We start from the raw sequence: 22,152 nt of genomic DNA, 5'->3' as shown, positions 1-22,152 counted from the left end.
CCATCACCCAACCAGGGCTCTCCGCTTTGCTAACGAAAATAGACTGCGCACCCCTCTAATTCGAACTTCTCATTCCCGCCTTCAAGACTTCTCCAAAGCAGCACCAGTCTTCTGGAATGCACTACCAAAGGCTATCCGGGCAATCCAGGACTCACAAAACTTCAGGCATGTTCTAAAAACGCACCTCTTCAGGGAGGCATACCGCATTCCCTAAACAAACCCCTCTGTACTCCGCCTCATAACATGCTCCCTGACCTACTGACTGCAATCCTTGCCAGGCACCATCAACTGTCCCCTGTAGTCATACCGATTCTGCCGTCACACGGGTAAATGTCTGACCATTGTCTATGTGTATAGCATCCCTCACTCTCCACCTCGCCATACCGTGCACATCTCCAGCTCCTTTACCTTCTGTATCCCCCCATTATCTGTAGTATGTAAGCTCGTTGGAGCAGGACCCTCACCCCTACTGTTTCCATCAGCTGATTACTATGTAACCGTGGTTCTGTAATTTTTATATTTTTGTCTTTCTGCATTCCCCCTGTCTATGTAAGCGCTGCGGAATATGTTGGCGCTATACAAATAAAGATTATTATTATTATGATTGGCTGCAGTGGTTAGGTGAGAGATGTTACACAACAACGACAGGGACGACTGTGGGACTGCAGCATTGAATCGCTGGGGCAGAGGATCCGTATGTACCCCGCTTTTGTTATTTTAACACATTTGCACCTATAATTTAAAAAAAAATAGACCTGGAACCTGATAACCCCTTTTATTTGACCCCCCCCCCCTCTTGTGATGAAAGGGTGTCAATAATAAAGCCTTTATAATACCCACCTATGCTGATTTGTGCATACCTCTGGTATATAATACCTATATTTGTTTATTACTCTTTGTATCCATCTATGGTTTTGTTTATGTTTATATTTAAAAATACAGTAAAACAAACAATTATTTCCCGACAAGGCATTTAAAAGAAAACAAAATAACAATGAAAATAAAAATAAAATACTAACTCTGAAGCATGGATAGGATTTCTTCATATGTAACTGCAGGCGCTGTTCCAGCATCATTGGCGCACGTTATTCCCAAATCTAAGAATAACATGATCAACAAATCAACATGTTCTCTACAATGTTTGTCAGAAGCACATGTACCCCGATGCACTGTACACGGTGTATGGTAGCGGTCATATAATCGTTACTTGTCCTACTGGACCCAGTTACAAATAGAATTATGTAGCTTTTCAGATCATCAGACTGTCATGCACTGGCGTAACTATAGGGGATGCAGGGGATGCGGTTGCACCCGGGCCCAGGAGCCTTAGGGGGCCCATAAGGCCTCTCTTCTCCATATAGGGAGCCGAGTACTATGAATGAAGCATTATAGTTGGGAACCCTGTTACAGGTTTTGCATTGGGGCCCAGGAGCTTCAAGTTATCCTTGTGCAATAAGGGGTTAAGAGAAGCTGGGGGGCTCCAAGATAAACTTTTGCACCCGGGCCCATAAGCCTTTAGCTACGCCCCTGCTGTCACGTTTTACCTCTTATGTAGTTCATGGTCCGGCTGGCCAGTTCTGTATAGTCCACTTCTTGTCGACTTGGTAGCCCCGGTGGTCCTGGAGGCCCAATCAAGTAATCTCTAACATTTTTGCCTAAGTACAAATATATTCTAGTTAATCTCATATTAATGGTTCAGGTTGGCTCTACATATCCATAGGTTTTTCTTCAGTGTTCCTCACTTTGAAGATATTCTGCAATATGTTTTTGGATTTCTGCTGCTCCAACACCATTACCAGGAGGTCCAGGGGGACCCGGTGCGCCAAGGGTCCCTCGACAAAGTCTTGCACCAGATGGGCCTAAAATAGATTATATAGTTATATGGTGACATTGCTCTTGTTCTGGCTTGTTATATGCCCATGCATATACAGTAGCAGGATTATTACACTTTGGCACTCCATAATGTTGGTCTAATTCCCAAGTCTTTTACATACATGATGTTCTATCATATCATGTGCTTTATATTATTTTAGGATTCATTGCATTCCCACACATGGCAATAGGACACAGAGTAATTTGATAAGTGCTGTGTGGTGATTATTATTGCTGCTACTCCATTTCTTTATATGTTCCTTCCGCAAATGTAGGGGATACTCGCAAGGTATATACACGTGCTGAGTAATGTGTGGGATACTAGCAAGGTATATGCATGTGCTGGGTGATGTGTGGGATACTCGTAAGGTATATGCACGTGCTAAGTGATGTGTGGGATACTCGTAAGGTATATGCACGTGCTGGGTGATGTGTGGGATACTCGTAAGGTATATGCACGTGCTGGGTGATGTGTGGGATACTCGTAAGGTATATGCACGTGCTGGGTGATGTGTGGGATACTCGTAAGGTATATGCACGTGTTGGGTGATGTGTGGGATACTCGTAAGGTATATGCACGTGCTGGGTGATGTGTGGGATACTCGTAAGGTATATGCATGTGCTGGGTGATGTGTGGGATACTCGTAAGGTATATGCACGTGCTGGGTGATGTGTGGGATACTCGTAAGGTAAATGCACGTACTGGGTGATGTGTGGGATACTCGTAAGGTAAATGCACGTGCTGGGTAATGTGTGGGATACTCGTAAGGTATATGCACGTGCTGGGTGATGTGTGGGATACTTGTAAGGTATATGCACATGCTGGGTGATGTGTGGGATACTCGCAAGGTATATGCATGTGCTGGGTGATGTGTGGGATACTCGTAAGGTAAATGCACGTACTGGGTGATGTGTGGGATACTCGTAAGGTAAATGCACGTACTGGGTGATGTGTGGGATACTCGTAAGGTATATGCACGTGCTGCGTGATGTGTGGGATACTCGTAAGGTATATGCACGTGCTGGGTGATGTGTGGGATACTCGTAAGGTAAATGCACGTGTTGGGTGATGTGTGGGATACTCGTAAGGTAAATGCACGTGCTGGGTGATGTGTGGGATACTCGTAAGGTATATGCATGTGCTGGGTGATGTGTGGGATACTCGTAAGGTATATGCATGTGCTGGGTGATGTGTGGGATACTTGTAAGGTATATGCACGTGCTGGGTGATGTGTGGGATACTCGCAAGGTATATACACGTGTTGGGTGATGTGTGGGATACTCGTAGGGTATATGCACATGCTGGGTGATGTGTGGGATACTCGCAAGGTATATGCACGTGCTGGGTGATGTGTGGGATACTCGTAAGGTATATGCACATGCTGGGTGATGTGTGGGATACTCGTAAGGTATATACACGTGCTGGGTGATGTGTGGGATACTTGTAAGGTATATACATGTGCTGGGTGACGTGTGGGATACTCATAAGGTATATGCACATGCTGGGTGATGTGTGATTTACTTGCATGGTATATACATGTGCTGGGTGATGTCTGAGATACTCGCACGGAAATAGAACATGCTGCGATTCTTCTGTCTCGGATAAAATTACTGCTTAAGAAAAAAAATTAAAAAATCGCTCATATAAATACACCCATTGCAAATAATGGGTTGTATTTTCGTGCAAGTTCTGTGTGTCTCATAAAGCACAAAACTTGCCCGATTTTCTCATGTGCCTGTGGGACTGAAACCTTATTGTGCATCATTCAGCACAGCACAAAGCATTTCACATAGTGAGAAGGTACAGGCTCATAACATGAAAGAATCTGTCTCAAAATGGCCGCTAGATACGAAATGGAGCATTATAATATATAAATAAGCTTGTGCGTAGTGAAACAATAATTCAAGCAGAAATAACTTTAGAGCATGAGATACGGTGCAATGTCTAATGATTTGTTTCTATTCTTCCGAGAACCAAGCCTGGTACAATCGTTATCAGAAGAGACTCCCCCACGTCCTGAGCTTTGGGAAAAGAGCGAATCGCGCTAATAAGATGCTGCGACCATCCAAACTCACAAGGGAGGACGAGATAACGTCCGGGAGGAATAAACATTTGAAGGACATTTCATATATATTCTCACACTATGCTGTAATGTTTTATTTTTTAACCCAATGAGATTAACGCCGTGACTAATGACGCATTCCTTTCCTGTATTGAGAAACGCTATGAAAAGTTAATAAAGATTCAGAGTACGCATGCCTTAAGCAGAGTGAGCTGTATATCTGCCGCGGCTCAACTCTACGTATCTGTGGGAACTGATAACTATCTTTGTGTAGTTTTTGGCCTCCTTGATGCATCCAGGTACGAACTAATTTGGACCCCAAGGCCTGAAAGGTTATGAGACTGTAGCGGTCCTTAACAATAGCACAATGCGGTACTAAAGAAATCCTAGATTTGTCTGGCCTCTAATTACCATTTTCAGCGTCCCTAGCTGATGAAGGTACAATCCTATCGCTTGGCACCTGAACACACAAAGCGTCGTCACCATTTACTGCACCGCTGCCGTATGGCTGCCACAGGGCTGTGCTTAAGGGGCTTCTACATGGTATGATTATCATTTGGATTCCTGCGACCCAGCGAGAATCTGAACGATTATCAATCAGCGTAAATGCATGCAGTGACTGAATGACGAATGAGAACTCATTTATGAACTACTGCCTGCTTACTGTGAATGGAGGCAGCGGGCAGAAACGATCCCCGGCGCACACTACTTCCATACACAAGCGATGCTCATTTCTGTGTAAAAGCACCAGAACGATCATTGCAGGGATGACCTGTCAGGCATCGGTGCCCGACAGGGCGTCCCGTGTAAAAGCACCTTTATCATTAATCTCTAACATGTTTTTTATTTGTCCACATGTGTTTTGTGTATTGGCATCATATTTGTAAGCATCCTATATATTTTTCTGTAAAGTTCCTTACTTTGAAGATATCGTGCAATACATTGTTGAACCTCTGCTCCACAAGCATCAGCAGGAGCTCCGGGAGGTCCGGGTGGGCCAGGTGCCCCTTGACAATTTGTTGAACCAGATGAGCCTATAATAGATTACATAGTTATAGAGCTTCTATGGAAGTAGCTAATGCAAGATACTAGATGCCATAAGGAAGAAATGGAAGTACAGAATCTACAGTAAGGCTTCCTCCTTATATATGTATGGGATGTTTACCCCTCGGATGCTTCTTGACATCATCTAGTAGACCAAGGTACTGGCCATGATCTACTGTAGATAACGAAGGCATGGACATACACATTCTACTATGTAGCAGTCTCTTATAGCCTGTATGGTTTAATACAGAAATATCTGGATTAGTTCTCACCTCTAGAACTTCCAGGTATACCGGGGGCACCGGGGATTCCAGCTTCACCTGCAAGTAGGGAATAATTACATTATTGATATTATAAAAGGACTAGATTCATCCATGGGCACAGTAGGCCAAATGCAGAATATATGTAGACAGATCCCTGCTGACATTATTAAACCACTTTTGTCACAACAGCGCCTAATTCTATTCACACCAAGTAAAGGAAGTGGCATGTGGTGGTTGCTTTAAAGGGGCACTGTGGCTGGCACTGATACAGGTGGCAATGTGGCTAATACTATATTGGTTGTCATGCAGCTGACACTGTTAGGTGGCCAATGTGGGTGGCACTATGGCTGGCACTGATTTAAGAGCATTAGGCTGTGAAGGTATTTGGGGAGTGGCCTACATATTAAGGGGTTGGGCATGCTGCGTCTTCCTGTGCTAATTTTTCAAAAGTAAGCAAGTATAATCTAACATGTAGTGCATAAAATCAGGGGGGCTTCTTGCATGCTGTTTGAGCTGAAAAATGGATATAAGGTGTGCCAGGATTTAAGTAAGACTATTTTAATAAATATGCAATCCAATAAGCAAGAGACTATGGATGAAAATACTTAGTGGGGCCTATTTAGGAAGCTTGGGATGCCAGAATTCTGATGTCTACAATTATTACAGTAGCTCTGTCACATGAGATAGCTGTTGAATCTTTAGACTGTCTAGTCTAACTTTATATTACCTATTAGTTGACTAAAGCCCCATTTACACGCAACGATTATTGCTCACAATTCGCTCAAACAATGGCTTTTGAGTGATAATCGTTGTGTGCAAATGCTTCCATCTTTCACTCTTCGGCTGAACGATGATTTTTAGGCGAGCATAAAATCCATCTTTCAGCCGGAGAGAGATAGCAGGGACCGCAGCTCTCCATGGGAGCAGCTGATTACATTGTATTCAGCTGACATCGCCATTCAAGAATAAAGGAGCTGTATGCAGAGGACAGACCACCTGCTGTTCTCTACAAGCAGCTCCAGGAGGCTCATTTACATCCAAATGAAGCCAATAAAGTGCTTATGGGCATTAGTGTCCATTAGTACTTTATGCAAAATGAACGCTGAAACTGTCAATCTTTCGAAAGATTGTCTTTGCATGTAAATGAGCCTTTAGTTTACACCAAAATTTGCACCAAAATTTTAGCGCACAATATCGCATACATTCCACATCTCCTTTTTCACAAAGGAATGCCCTTTGCTGGAAAAGTTGTAAAAAGTAATAGAATTGTTGCAGCCGTTCGGAGGTTCCCACCTTGCTTTCAGGCCAGACCAGGGTTTAGCAGTATTCCTACCTCTCCTGGAGCTGAGGGGTGTGGTGGTTGCAAGAGTAATGTCAGTCCTCACCTGGTGCTGAATAGCTCTGCTCCTATTTAAGCAGTGCTAGTATTGACTCCTGTGCTGGTCAATGCTTCAGTTGCCACTGGACAGCTACTGAGGAACACATCTTGGCTGAATCTCCTCCGTGTGAGCTAAGTTCCTATTTCTCCTTTGTTTGGTTTTCTGTTTCCCTTTCTGTTGGTCTAGGGCTCCCTGATAGGGACTTGTCAGTGGCCCAGGCACGCGTACGGGTCCGCACCTATCGGAGCGATCGGCCCTGCCGAGTAGGCAGGACCGCCTCCTAGGTTAGGGGTTTATAGGGAGAGGATTTCCCGTAGTTTTATGTTTCCTTTGCACAGTTGTGCCTTTTTCGTTTGTTTTGGATATTGCATGTCCGGTTGGACGCAACAAGAATGTTTTCATCATTTGAAACACGCTTTTTCATAGGGTAGAAATCAGGGGGCACTCCAGAAGATATGGAGCAGTGACCCTGGGTGTTCGCAGTTTCTCCAGCATTTTGGCATCTGTATTAATGGGGTACCATGTAGCCAGTAATTTATAATACTGTTTGTGGTGAGAGGCACATGCGGTACATTTCACGGCCCATTTTAGAGCGGCTTGCCATTCATGTAGGGAGATTCGACTATGAAGGTTGATTTCCCATTTCAAGAACTGTGCTGTTCTTTTTAGAAAAAGGTCATCAGACAAAAAGTCGCAGATTTGCTTCGTAAATTGTTATATTGGTTAAAAGTATTAGATAGCTATTCTTTTAAGATTGGGATATGGATGTGTGTAGCTGGGTGTGTGCGAAGAAATTTTCTTATTTTGAGGAACATATAGAACTTAAAAACAAACCCGGTTTGGCTCTTCTACTGATAGGGGTAGTTGATTGGAAAGCAGAGCCATTATTTGCCACATATTACATGCAACGCTCCTCACAATTGCCCGCAATTGCAAAAGCTCTAAAGTTTCCTGCATAGAAGAAAACATTTCTCTAGTCTCGTCTGCCTGTGCCTATGAAGAAGCGCTGGCAAACCAAAATGCAACACTAGATTTCTTTATATCCTAATAGAACATATGGGCATCATATTATCCCTCATCTATCTAGCATACATTCCCCTTTACAAACCATCCTTCCAAATATCTCCATGTCTAAATCCCCCCCCCCCTCCCCTTATGGATCCTTTTGCCATAAGGTAATATTTTTTCAAGTGGTGAACACAAAGTTTTGGTTCGTTGTTACTATCTAGTACCAATGATGTAACTCATTACTAGAGATGAGCGAGCATACTCGCTAAGGCACATTACTCGAGCGAGTAGTGCTTATTGAAGTATCTCCCCACTCGTCTCTAAAGATTCGGGGGCCGGCGCGGGTGACAGGTGAGTTGCGGCGGGGAACGGGGGGGGAGAGAGGGAGAGAGAGATCTCCCCTCCGTTCCTCCCCGCTCTCCCCGCCCGCCGCTGGCACTCGAATCTTTAGAGACGAGCGGGGAGATAATCGGCTAAGGCACTACTCGCTCGAGTAATGTGCCTTAGCGAGTATACTCGCTCATCTCTACTCATTGCCCTTGCATTTATTCTATCTTCTATCAAATGAAAGATTAGCTTTATGTTTATTGAACAACGCATATAATGTCCAACATCATATATGTCACTGGACTGAAATTGTATTCTAAAAAGACAAATGTGTTGATTTTCTTTCATCTCATCTTTTAACATCAAAATCCAATAAAAACTATTGTAAAGAAAAGTTGTAAAAAGTATCTAAAACACATAAATGTAGCAAAGCAAAGCATGGCTGACAGCTCTATGGTGCAATTTGTAAAAGGAAATGTGCTCCAATATTTACCAAAAGGAGACTTTTCTAGTCTTGAACAATTCTTCTTAAATGGGTTGTCCAATTATCGGACAGTATTGTTCTAACTGTCTTGATATATTAAAATGAGCAGTAGTTAGTTGTCCTCTGGTGTGGGAATCCAGTGCTGTTGCCCTGCCTTTCTGCCGGTGATTGCTGTGTAAGATGACATCAGCAGAAGTTGCCTGCAGTCAATCAGAGTCAGCAATGTCACCTCCTGTTCTCATAGCGTCAGGGTTCATATTCTGGGTGCCATGCTGCCAGGAGTTCGGAACGGTGAGACTTCAGTCTGTGATTGGCTCCTGTTGTCAGGTGACCTCCGCTGATGTTATTTTCCACAACAATCATCTGGACGATGGCGGGGCAACAGCACTGGTTCCTCACAGCAGAAGATGGGTAAATACTGCTCTTTTAAGACAGTTGGAGCTATAGTAGCAATGTTGTCCAGTACATGGACAACCCCTATAATGCAAAGTGGAGAAGAGAAGTTTGACAGAGCTACAACAGATTGTGGAAGCGGCAGAGGCCAAAAGGACAAAACTATGTGCCATCTACAGTTAAACTGATATAAAGAAATAGTATGGTTTCAAGCTCATCTGTAAGTAAATCAGATTACTGTATACGTATACTATATTTTAAATATTATACCTTTTTCTCCTGGTTGTCCTGGCGATCCTGGTTGGCCCGGACTTCCAGGTAATCCTGGTGCTCCTGGATTGCCTGGTAGTAGGACTCGTCCGACTGATGAAGTAATGTTATATGTAGCTTGTTAGTGCATGAGGATCCGTATACGTCTATAAGTCTGCTAATCATAATGTTACAAATCATTTTAGTGGTAATTATTAAACTGACCATCGTGGCCTGGTGGTCCTTGAACTCCTGGTTGACCGGGAACACCTGGTTGTCCTGCATAATAAAGATGTTCATAGACTATCCTGTACCCACAGTATTATACTAGCATTCCATACATAGTAAAAATACAAGGAAAGAAAGTAAAAGTACGATGCATGTCTATTTTACCTGGTGGTCCTGGAAAGCCTCTATGACCTGGATCACCTATAAGAATAAAACAGGGGGCTGGTTAAATGCATCAAGTGCCCAGGGTTTAATGTGTTAAAGAAGTTGCACCAGAATCAAGTTTTATCACCTATCCCTATGATAGGTGACAAAAGCTGATCGGTGGGGAACCTACTGATGAGGCCCTTACTGATCCCAAGAATGGGGCTGCTATGTCCCCCTTTTTTCATCAATGCGGGGTTGCTGCATCCAACCACAGATACAACAGATTGGATGGAGCTTACAGAAATGGCCGAGCGCTTGTACTCGGCTATCTCTGGCAGTCCCAATGAAAATTAATGGAGTGGCACTGTGCATGCACAGCCACCACTTCATTCAATCTCCTCCTCGCTGCAGGGGGTGCAGTAAGCCCGCAGTAAGAAGGAGAGGGGGACTTAGGACCCCCAATCTCAGGATCATTGGGCTCTTAGCGGTGAGACACGATCAATCAGACTTTTATCAGTTATCCTAAGGATAGGTGGCAAAAGTTGATACTAGTACAGCTACTTTAACTTAGATCTATATTCTTACTGTCCATCCACCGTGTTATTGCTTTCTTCATGATTCTTACCTGGCTCTCCTTTAGTTCCTGGTGGACCAGGAGGTCCAAAAGAAGCAGCACCTCCTTCGGTAGAAAGAACATAACAATGGTCTTGACTATGAACAATTCTCTGCAATGCTTCCAGACAATTTTTAAAATGCATGCTTTTGTACCTGGTTGAAATCCTGGTGGTCCAGGTGGGCCTGGGAGTCCTGGTCGACCCTCTCCTGATGAACACAAAGGAAAAAAGCATTAGATGAGCAAAAGTGTTTATTCTGGGTTCCCCATAACAGTGTAGACATAAATCCAATGATGCCAAATTGTAGTAAGAATTATCATAGGCCAGTTGTGATTCAGTTAATGCTTGCATCGACTTCCTTATAGTAATTCAAGACAGTTTAAGGTTGCCTTTTAATGTCCTTTATTTCTTATGAACTGAAAACAATTGTTACAGGATTGTAATATAGTTTCTTACCTTGTGGTCCTGTAAGACCTTGAGGGCCTGGTGGGCCTCGAGGACCAGGAAGGCCTTGAGCACCCGGTGGACCAGGAATTGAGGCTCCTAACGTTAAAAAAAATCTTGCGGTTATGTCCTGCTTGCAAAAATGGTTATTTAAGGTTCTTGTGTATTATACTTTCTGCATGTTCAGTGTAAATGCTTTTTCTGCTTTGGGTTTTATGCATATTTTCTACTTTATCTAAGTTGATGCAGACATGGATTGGGAATCAATTTTGGCTCCAGAATGAAAGTTGCTTTTGAATTTATTGAGTCTGATCTGGTTAATCAATTGTATTTTTAAAAATGGACATTTGTGCTCAATAAGTCTATGTGTGTACATATTGTGAGGGCTCAGCGTTAGAACAGGTAGCAATCTGGGCGTAACCAGTCAGAGACAGTGACACTCTGGATAAAGTCTGTAGTCCAGGCTTCGCCTGGGTTTATTTCAGCACAAAAACAAAGCAAAAACAGGCCTTAACATCAGGCCAACATAAAGTAACCTCTGCTCGTCTGAGCACTTACTAGATTGAGACCAACCCTGTCTACTCACTTGCAAAACAAATACTTGCTGCGCACAATCAACCAGGCTCTCAGACCTGCAGAGGTCTCAGCACACTTCCTCCAGGACCTGCAGGCCCAGGCTTTATAGGGCCTGGTACCAGCCTCACCTGGTACGTGGGAGTGGCCACCCCACCCTTCACTTTGACCACTCCAGGAAAAGCCAGCCCGGATTATGCGGCTTGGAGCCACTTACACACTACAACGTGTCAGTAACTTAATGTTACTGATACCCGACTGCCGGCTTCCTCCACCGAGCCCTGGCTGCTCGGTGGCACGTATCTGCCCAAGTGCTCCCTAAAGCCGCATAGGAGAGCAACCCAATCTAAATATATCTGCCCTCCAGCACTTTGCCGGTCACTGTCTCACAATATGAATATGTTAAATATGTACATTTATTTTTTTATCACTTTCTTGCATGTCTATGCGTTATTAGTCAATTACCATATATACTCGAGTATAAGCCTAGTTTTTCAGAACAATTTTTAATGCTGAAAAAGCCCCCCTCGGCTTATACTCAAGTGAGGTAACACCCCCCCCCCCCCCCGCAATACTCACCTCCCAGCCTGCGTCTGTGTCCCCGACGCGATGGTCTTCCTGGCGGTGCGGCAAGAGAAAACTCCCCGCTGTCATCTCCCTGCTCAGCTTTGAATTCCCTCGCCATCAGCACTGTGTAGGTAAGCGCTGTGATTGGCTTGAGGGCCAGCCAATCACAGCCGGCGCTCAATCATTCACAGCCATTCAGTGGATGACATCACTTAATGGCTGTGATTGGCTGTTGCTCGATCCAATCACAGCGCATACTTACACAGCGCTGATGGCGGGGGAATTGAAAGCCGAGCAGGGAGAGGGCAGCAGGGAGAATTTTCAAGCAGTTTGCTGCACCGCCAGGGACACAGACACTGGCTGGGAGGTGAGTATTGCATTTTTTCTTTAGCTAATATATACTCGAGTATAGCTAGGCTTATACTCGGGTCATTAAGTTTTACCAGTTTTTTTGTGGTTAAACTTATTGACTCGACTTATACTCGAGTCGGCTTATACTCGAGTATATACGGTAATTATTCATGGTAATACTACTGGTTTATGTCTTTGCTATTTAAGTTTGATACATTTGTAATGTCTCAAGTTTTTGGCTTGAGTAGGAAATTTTGAATGAGTAATCAATGTCTTACCTGGGGGTCCTGGTGGCCCTGGTGGTCCAGGAGGTGGTACCATTAAATGTGCCGCGAGTGGATCTGTGAAGAATAATGATGCTGTATGTTACTTCCCATTTACAAAATTCATTCTATTTTCTTGCATCTCTTTGAACGTTTCCTAAAGAGAACCTGTCAGCAAGATTATGATGCCCTAACCGGGGGCAGCATGGTTCAGTGATGCCCTGTTCTTACTAAACTGTTCTACTCTACAGTGTTTTATTACTGGCTTGTGACCAGTTTTCTGTTCCAGGCCTGCAGAGAAGTGTCTACTGGGTAGCTTCCACTTGTGTATTGGTGTATAAGGAGAAACACATAAACCATACTGGGTTGGGTGATGGGAAGTAGCCCAGTAGACACTTCATCGAAGCCGAGCACATAACCTTGGCCACAATCCAGTGTTAAAACTATGTTTTCTCTAAAACATTTCCGTGCTTTAAAGTGAATAGGATCGGGGCACTAGCCAGCTGTTAGAGCAGCATGATCTTGCTGACAGTTTCCCTTTAAGATCCGTCTGTGTCTTCAATCGTCCTTAGTGGTAAATAAGTAATTTTAAGTCTAAACAACCACAAGACAAAATAAGCATTTCAAGAACTAACTTTCTAATCTTGAAACTGAAACTCCAGGCTCTCCGGGCTCTCCGCTGTCTCCCCTGGCACCTAGAGGTGAGATGAAATATAGTATGGAAGCAATGGTTTTCATTTACCAAGCAACTCTTAAACTGTTACCCAACTACATCAGTTATTTCAGCCCCAGTCTATATAATGCTCTCATTTTATAATATTTCCTTTGAATTAAAAATTTTTTACCTGGTATTCCTGGAAGACCGGATGGACCGACGGGACCTATAAAAGTATTAATTCTTAATGCATTCAGAATGTAACACAGTATTGGGCAACTCAGAGAGTAACATGAAGGGTAGCACTGCCATTATTTTCACATCCAGCCAGGGGTCAACATAGAAGTAAAGCAGCCCCATAGCAGAAATATAAATGAGGTCCCCTTCTGTTGCCGGTTAACTACACCACCCCTAAAGACAAAGTATACGAGAACTGTGTGATTGTTTGCCCCCCATCTTTGGTTAATTCACTACAGCCTATGGCAATGGGATTGCTATCATGTATGCTTAATGAGTATATAGATTTTCATTGCGCAGAACTTTGTCTCATATTTCATGATCTCTATAAGACGGCTACGGTCATGTGTGTGATTTAGTGTTTACCTCGTTGACCTTGAGGTCCATCTGACCCAGGAGGTCCTGAAAAGAAACATAGGAAGGGCAGATACATTAAATAAATTAAATAACTTTCTAATTCATTACAGCAGTCAGTATGCTTTAATATGAAAAATAACTATGCTATGTCAAAGCAACCAACAGGTGGTGATCAGAGATGAGCGAACCTACTCGTTTCGAGTAATTACTCGATCGAGCACCGCGATTTTCGAGTACTTCAGTACTCGGGTGAAAAGATTCGGGGGGGGGCAGGGGGAGGCGTGGCGAAGCGCGGGGTAGCAGCGGAGAACAGGGGGGAGCCCTCTCTCTCTCCCTCTCCCCCCCACTCTCCGCTGCAACCTCCCACAAACCCGCGGCGCCCCCCGAATCTTTTCCCCCGAGTACGGAAGTACTCTAAAATCGCGGCGCTCGGGTGAAAAAGGGTGTGGCCGAGCACGCTCGCTTATCTCTGGTGGTGACATTAAAAGAACATAGTGCCACCGGATAGCACAGATGAGCAGCTCACATTGCCCTCATCTCCGAGGTAGCCAAATGTTAAGGGGGTAAGCATAAAGTTTCTCCAACTCCTTCATATTCTAATGCTTATTATATCGTTAAATCACTAGATCTCTGAAAACAATGAGTCGATGGAGTTTTTTCTTCTTTAGAGTAATCATTTTAGATTATACCACAATTCTGAAATCTGTTACTGTAGATGAGCAGAAAAATCACCAAGTTTGCTGAAGTTTTGTAATAAAGAAACCAAATTTTTATCAAGATGGTGAGAGCTGCTGGAATTTCTTTGCTATTGGATTCTCCCCGAACATTACTGCTTTCGCAACCAGCTCCATGTCTACTGTCTATAATCATCATATTACTATTGAGCATACAAATTAGCGCTCCTCCAAATACAAAAAAACAATTTCCTTCCTTTTAAAGAAGAGCTAATTTGCATAATATGCTCCCATGGAGCACTGCCTGAAAGTAAGACTCCATACACCAGATGCATCTCTTCAATGAGAAGTAGTATCCTCCAACCCTAAGTGATACTGAGTGCAATTTAGTATACTTACATCTAGTGGCTACTGTGAGAGATTCAATATTTTTCAGAATTTACTTTTACACTATATTGTACAAACATTATCACACATTGCCATTATTTGTTAGAGGGAAGATAAGAGTAAGAGTTCTCATATCTCACCCGGTGAACCTCTAGCTCCTGGTTCTCCGGTGGGTCCTGGTAATCCTCTTGGCCCTGGTTCTCCTACAAATAAAAAAACATAAGGCTGGGTTATACAACTCAAGATTCAAGAAAACAATGGAGGTCTATCCATGAGGAGCATCTATATTATATTTTAGGATCAATATAGTCAATAATCAATACATGTATGCTATTAATCTACTAGCCCTGTATCTAAACATCCTGGGCACTGTCTCAATGGTATGGAAATCCTTCCAAAGTACATAAAATGTATCCATCAGCTTCTGATATGTGCTGGAGGTGCTCTGCTGCTCTGAGTACTATGTATCACATCTGGTGGGATTGCTCAGTGGTGGCCCCTTTGTGGCAGGACATCTCCGCCTTATATAAAATATTGTGTAGGACATCAAAAGATATTATGCCAGATATCCTTCTTTCAATACCCCCAGACTTCATCTCTCGAATTAAGAAGGGTCTTCTGAGATAGTTTATCATGGTTGCAAAACAGGTCATTTCTTGGTTTTGGAAATTGACTATCCCCACATCAAGGGTGTTGTGGGTTGGGGCCTTGGACTCACTAAGGCACATGGAAGAGCTCAGATCTTTAGATGATAATGTTATTTCCAACTTTTACTCCTTTTGAGCCTTATGGCTAGACTTTAGGGATTAGTCTGCTTTTTTGGCTTGACCATCTAATGGTACCCTTCTGTCCTAGGTTAAGTAATGTAGCAGTGTCATCAGCCTAGACACCATCAGAAGAAACGAAATTATCTCTTTGATTCTTTCTTCTATTTTCTTATCGTCCCTTCACTTTTACTCTCACCTTATGTATTCTTGCTAGTTTGCTGTGCTTTGTTATCATTTACCGGTATTTCACCACTACTTCCTGAAACTCAGTATGATGTATACTTTATTATTGGTTGTATAGAGGATAACTTCTCTTCTATTACTGTATTGCATATTGTTATTGGCAGTTTCCGGATAAATACGTCTTGAACCATAAGTTTCCTAGCCAAGGCAGAGTAGCTTGTTGCTGCAACCCTCAGTACCTAGCACCTACAACACAAGCCGCTAGGCCCTTCTAGCTACACCCTTGCAATGAAAAACTCATGGAAAAAGAAGTTCACTGAAGGTAACAAGATTTAGGGCTATTGCACATAGATCCCTGTGCATGAAGCCTGTAAAGAAGTGCATAGAGCATGTGCAGTGTCTCAGAATAGAACCATGGTGTCATATGAACAGAGATATTCTCTTCCAGAAGCATGATCTCTGAAGAATATCTCAGTACATACAGAGTCCAATGGAAATTGCAGCTTTTCTCCTGTTAGATTTGTATGATACATTAGAGGTCTCATGGACCGCTGTAGGAGCCCTATTACAGCTCAGTTCAAAATGGAGCCATAATATAGCCGTGTGCATGGTATGTTTCACTCATCCATTGCTCCACTCCATCTGAATTTGATTGCTCCGCCTTCCCTCCACTGAATCTGCTGTGATACCTTTAAATTTGTCATAATCTGTGCGCAATGGTATGTCCCATTGCTTCATATAAATTGAATTGACTCTATTTGTACTATATGTATTTTCCTCATCACCTCCCTCAAATAGTTTTTTCCCTGTCTCATCTTAGTGTTGCTGGACACAGTTTGTTTTTGTAAGAGGGCAATAAAGCCCCCCCCCCCATCTTGTTCATTAGCCATCTAAAGGTGGGGTCAGCTGGTTGACTAGTGATATGTAACAAGCCACTCCCAGCTGAAGTCCTGGAGCCAGAACTTTAAAGTCAGTTCTACCCTCCATGCCTCACCCGAGGCAGCCTCACCTGATGTGTCCAGCACTAAGTGTTTGATGCTGTAGAATGATGCAGTTATACAGCGCAGTTCGACAGTGCAGGAGACAGGTAACATGCACAACTGTCCAAAGCCTGGAGCGAAATGCTCTCCTCTTTGCATTGATCTCCATCACTATCCTCTTTTCAAGCCTTCACACTTTCTTCCAACGCCCAGCCCCAACACACTCCATCCACATCAGCCCTTCCCTCCTCTCCTCACCTATGTATGGCTCCCATGCACTGTTCAACTTCCTAAGACGCCTTCAACCCCCTAATACTGCAAAGAAACACCTCAGACACCCACACAAATCCCCTAGCCATGTGCTCACCCTTGCTACTCTGCTACTCCTAGCTGCAGGGGACATCTCTCCCAACCCAGGCCCACCCCGTACTGTTCTCTACCAAAATGCCCCCCCTGCCCCATTCAAATGCGCCCTATGGAACTCCCAATCTGCGTGTAACAAACTCCCAACTATCCATGACCTTTTCACCACTAAACACTTGAACTTGCTCGCCCTCACGGAAACCTGGATACAGCAGTCCGATTCTACCTCCCCCGCTGCATTGTCCTATGATGGCTTGCAGTTCTCCCACACCCCCAGATCGGATGACAGACGCGGTGGAGGAGTAGGCATCATCCTCTCCCCAAACTGTACCTTCCAGGTCATTCCCGCAGCTCCCTCGCTTACCTTTCACTCCTTCGAAGTCCACACCCTGCGACTCTTCCGCCCACTGCCTCTGCGTGTCGCAGTTATTTACCGCCCCCCAGGTCCTACCCGCCTGTTCCTAGACCACTTTGCTGCCTGGCTCCCCCACTTCCTATCCTGTGAAATCCCAACCCTCATCCTTGGTGATTTCAACATTCCTACTAACGACTCGAGCTCCTCATCTGCCTCCCGGCTCTTAACACTTACCTCCTCCCTTGGCCTATCGCTAATCTCTGACTCCCCCACTCATAGAGATGGTAACACTCTCGATTTAGTTTTCCTCCGTCTCTGCTCTGCTTCTCACTTTACTAACTCCCCACTTCCACTCTCGGATCACAACCTTCTCTCTTTCTCCATCAGGCACCCTAGCATCTCTCCTGACCCTTATATCTATCGCACCTCTAGGAACCTCCAGTCTGTCCGCACTAAACAGTTTGCCGAAGCTATTCAGTCCTCCCTATCGCCCATCTCTTGCCTCCCCTGCCCTAACCTGGCAGCCGAATACTACCACACCACCCTCAGCCGTGCCCTGGATGAAGTGGCACCGCCCGTGACGCGAGCTGTCAAACGCAGACCACGGCAACCCTGGCTCACGTCCCAAACGCGCTTCATCCGGCGGTGCTCTAGGTGCGCCGAGCGGCTGTGGAGAAAGTCAAAGCTGCCAGCAGACTTCCTCCACTTCAAATTCATGCTTAAAATGTATAACCTAGCCCTTCACCATGCCAAACAAGTTTATTTCACCTCCCTTGTCTCCTCACTATCCCACAACCCCAAACAACTCTTTGAGACCTTTCACTCCCTCCTCAGCCCCAAGGAACAGGCCCCTGCGACAGACCTGACTGCTGGAGAACTAGCTGCCTATTTCAAAGAAAAAATCGACCACATTCGAAAAGAAATCTCTGAAAGCTGCATGGTTAGCCCTGATCTCGGCTTCATCAGCACTGCACCCAGCACCTACTCACTATCTACGCTAGAACCAACAACAGAGGAAGAAGTCTCCAGGCTCCTTTCCACTGCCCGCCCTACCACCTGCGCCAGCGACCCTCTCCCCTCTCACCTCCTCCGCTCCCTTTCCCCAGCTCTCATTACTCACCTTACCACAATCTGCAACCTCTCCCTAACCTCTGGCACTTTTCCCTCCTCATTCAAACACTCCATTATATCCCCTCTGCTTAAAAAACCAACCCTGGACCCGACTAATGCTGCTAACTACCGACCCGTCTCAAACCTCCCCTTTATCTCCAAATTACTGGAACGCCTGGTCTACTCCCGGCTTACTCGCTTTCTCTCTGACAACTCGCTCCTCGACCCCCTCCAGTCTGGTTTCCGCTCTCTACACTCGACCGAAACTGCCCTTACAAAAGTAACAAATGACCTGATGACTGCAAAGTCGAGAGGTGATTACTCTCTACTAATCCTCCTTGACCTGTCTGCTGCATTTGACACTGTCGACCATAATCTCCTCACTATGCTCCACTCTATTGGTCTAAAGGATACTGCTCTCTCCTGGTTCTCCTCCTACCTCTCTGACCGCTCTTTCAGTGTTTCCTTTGCTGGTTCTATCTCTGCTCCACTTCCTCTCGCTGTCGGGGTACCCCAGGGCTCGGTCCTTGGTCCCCTTCTTTTCTCTATCTATACTGCCCCAATTGGACAAACAATCCACAGATTTGGCCTCCAATACCATCTCTATGCTGACGACATCCAACTATACACCTCCTCTCGTGAGATCTCTGGACCATTCCTCCAAAATATCACCGACTGTCTGTCCGCTGTCTCTAACACTATGTCCTCCCTTTTTCTCAAACTAAACCTCTCTAAAACTGACCTCCTTGTCTTTCCACCTTCTAACCGACCTCCCCTCAACATCTCCATTCCAGTGTCTGGCACCATCATAACCCCCAGACGGCATGCCTGATGCCTTGGGGTCACACTGGACTCTGACCTCTCCTTTACCCCCCATATCCAATCTCTGGCCCAAACATGCCACATGCACCTCAGAAATATTGCTAAAATACGTCCGTTCCTAACCACGGACACGCTAAAGACGCTCGTGGTTGCGCTCATCCACTCCCGGCTCGACTACTGCAACTCGCTACTCATTGGCCTTCCCTGCACTAGACTCGCTCCGCTCCAATCCATACTAAATGCAGCAGCTAGACTCATTTTTCTATCCAGTCGTTATTCAGACGCCTCTGCATTATGCCAGTCGCTGCATTGGCTGCCCATCCACTGCAGAACTAAATTTAAACTCCTCTACCTCACTCACAAAGCTCTGCATGGCGCTGCGCCACCATACATCGCCTCCCTCCTGCCAGTACACCACCCAGCCCGCTCACTCCGATCGGCTAACACACTCAGACTAAACACCCCTGTAATACGAACCTCTCATGCTTGCCTACAGGACTTCACCAGAGCAGCACCCATCCTCTGGAACGCTCTACCCCAAGGCATCCGGACAATTCCCGATGCACGAAATTTCAGACGTGCCTTAAAAACGCACCTCTTCAGGGAAGCATACCAAATCTCCTGACCTAGTCCCTCGCCCCTCCCTATGGTGCTCCACCCTGTTTGCCTTCTGATAAATGATCTGTACATAAAATTTCCCCTTGCCTGTGTTCCCCACCCCTTGCACCTCCTGTACCACCCTCAACCCATTTGTGTCTAACCCAATGTACCTTATATTGTAATTGTTGTATTGTTTTGCATTTATCCATGCCTGAAAGCGCTGCGGAATAAGTTGGCGCTATACAAATAAAGATTATTATTATTATTATTATTCTTTATGATAACTGTGTTTGCAATTGTACAATAAAGGCACAGTGCATAAATTCTTGACATAACTAACAGAGTCGGAGAATACCATATGTTTTACTGACCTGTAAGTCCGCGAGCTCCCTTGTCACCCGTGTCACCTACAATATAATCATTACACAATATATGTGAGGGGAATAATGTGAAAAATTACTATATATAATACAACTGTAAGACATTTTATAGTCGTAACAGCCTGTGAGCTTTATCTACCTTTATTACCAGGAGATCCAATAGATCCTCTGTCACCTGATAGAAATAAGAACACAGTTAAAAGGGTTTTCCAGGGAGCGCTGCTCCGACCCCTGTATAGTGGCCATCACTTGTCATTGCAAGCTTGGTTTCCATTGATTTCAATGAGAGCGCTGGCCACTACACAAGGGTCGGAGCAGCGGCTTACATCCCAACCCCGGTGCATGATGGCTCTGACAGCAGGTGCTGCCTGGAAAACCTCTTTAATTATATGAAAGTGTCAGGGATACAAGGAATCCTTATACTGTAATAAATCAATGTAATTAGACTAATTTTCATATTATATATAGCTGCTTTTTGGAATAAGTAATGCTATCTTCTAAAAATATATTGGGGTGGATATTCATGAGTGCATCTATTCTTCGTAGATAGATAGATATGAGATAGATAGATAGATAGATATTAGATAGATAGATATGAGATAGATAGATAGATAGATATTAGATAGATAAATAGATAGATATGAGATAGATAGTTAGTTAGATAGATATGAGATAGATAGTGAGATAGATAGATAGATATGAGATAGATAGCTATGTGATAGATAGGAAATAGATAGATAGATAGATATGAGATAGATAGATAGGAGATAGATAGATAGGAGATAGATAGATAGATAGATAGATAGATAGATAGATATAGATAGGATAGATACTTACCTTTAAGTCCTGGTTCTCCTGTTTCTCCACTAAAACCTTGCACACCAGGGGTTCCTGTTAGAAAATTTAAAAAATGCATGAATTCCATCTAAATTAAAACAGTTATTTAGGGTCTTTTCAGACTATGGGGCACATTTATGAAAGTTTTTATGCCAGTTTCTGGCATAAAAAAATTGCATATTTTGCCCACATGGGTACTTGCACAAAAATGTGCGACTAATTAGCTTTCTGCACCGGCCCTACCGCTTTTTTAAAAGTGGTTGGGGCTTGTCGGGAGGGGGCGTAGCTGCTCCCGTCCAACAGATTCATGTATAAATTATGCCAGAAAGTGGTGTAAATTATACCAGAAATGTACACTAGGTTAGATTACAAGAGACCAAAGAGGTCTCTGTCTCACATATACTACCCTATGGCACTGAGTTCTGTCCCCATTCAGTTTTTTGCATGGAAGACAGAAACCTGGATGGAACCAGGACTGAATTAGAAAAAATAACCCAGTCTTAAAATAGCCTAATAGTTGACAGATCTATTTGCATGGGGCTACCTTAAAGTATTGCTATTTCAACAGACTGAGATGCTCCAAAATTTGCACCAAATTATCGTCTGCACCAAAATTTGCACCAGGTAGAACAGAGCATGCTCAAAGGATGCTTATTGGTTGGATGAGGCTGGCATATAAACAGGTCAATTTCTTGCTACGCAACAGGATAGTGCAAAGTATGGGACAGTGAGCTAGAAGGGCTATCAGGTCACTGCGGACTAAGTGCAAGGGTCTGTAGGAAGAGCAGAGGAACTCAGTGCATGTGAGAGGAGCTGTTGCCTGCAAGAGAAAGAGATGCCTGCTGTGCCACAGCAGAGACTATAAAGAGAGCGCTGGAGAGAACTGAGCAGCTGGGATGCTGGACAGACAGACAGAGGCAGCAGGACAGAGAAAAGTGATGTGCAGGAGACTGGAGCGGTTGGAGCTGCTGAAAGAGGACAGCGACCGGAGACAGACGACCGACTGTAGCCAAAAGAGAGGGTGAGTCAGCGCTGCATCCCCAATTCACTGCGGCATCTGGACCGCAACAAAGATCTGGGGTCACTGAAAAGAGTCAGACTTTCATACACGATGCGATCTTCACTAGTTGACAGTGCTGGATAGCGGGAGCGAGTGAGTTTAATATAAATACATCA

General features: G+C 44.4%; 1 protein-coding gene across 1 annotated transcript in view; it reads right to left on the bottom strand.

The window, feature by feature from the left end:
- The window catches only part of LOC136626202 (collagen alpha-1(XVII) chain-like), a 73,228-nt gene that overhangs the window by 6,768 nt on the left and 44,308 nt on the right, over positions 1 to 22,152 (bottom strand). Inside the window, exons 24-42 of the mRNA XM_066601043.1 lie at positions 20,977 to 21,030; positions 20,279 to 20,314; positions 20,131 to 20,166; positions 14,720 to 14,782; positions 13,528 to 13,563; positions 13,115 to 13,150; positions 12,905 to 12,964; positions 12,285 to 12,347; positions 10,528 to 10,614; positions 10,226 to 10,279; positions 10,083 to 10,136; positions 9,476 to 9,511; positions 9,308 to 9,361; positions 9,104 to 9,196; positions 5,252 to 5,299; positions 4,856 to 4,969; positions 1,743 to 1,859; positions 1,545 to 1,655; positions 1,020 to 1,097 (exon numbers count right to left, since the gene is read on the bottom strand). Of these exons, the coding sequence (XP_066457140.1) occupies positions 1,020 to 1,097; positions 1,545 to 1,655; positions 1,743 to 1,859; positions 4,856 to 4,969; positions 5,252 to 5,299; positions 9,104 to 9,196; positions 9,308 to 9,361; positions 9,476 to 9,511; positions 10,083 to 10,136; positions 10,226 to 10,279; positions 10,528 to 10,614; positions 12,285 to 12,347; positions 12,905 to 12,964; positions 13,115 to 13,150; positions 13,528 to 13,563; positions 14,720 to 14,782; positions 20,131 to 20,166; positions 20,279 to 20,314; positions 20,977 to 21,030 (1,230 nt within the window). The remainder of the gene's footprint in view (positions 1 to 1,019; positions 1,098 to 1,544; positions 1,656 to 1,742; positions 1,860 to 4,855; positions 4,970 to 5,251; positions 5,300 to 9,103; positions 9,197 to 9,307; positions 9,362 to 9,475; positions 9,512 to 10,082; positions 10,137 to 10,225; positions 10,280 to 10,527; positions 10,615 to 12,284; positions 12,348 to 12,904; positions 12,965 to 13,114; positions 13,151 to 13,527; positions 13,564 to 14,719; positions 14,783 to 20,130; positions 20,167 to 20,278; positions 20,315 to 20,976; positions 21,031 to 22,152) is intronic.

This window comes from Eleutherodactylus coqui, chromosome 4 (genome assembly GCF_035609145.1).
Source record: "Eleutherodactylus coqui strain aEleCoq1 chromosome 4, aEleCoq1.hap1, whole genome shotgun sequence".
Taxonomy (NCBI): domain Eukaryota; kingdom Metazoa; phylum Chordata; class Amphibia; order Anura; family Eleutherodactylidae; genus Eleutherodactylus; species Eleutherodactylus coqui.
The sequence above is the reverse complement of the archived record's forward strand: the minus strand, read 5'-3'. Positions and strand labels throughout refer to the sequence as shown.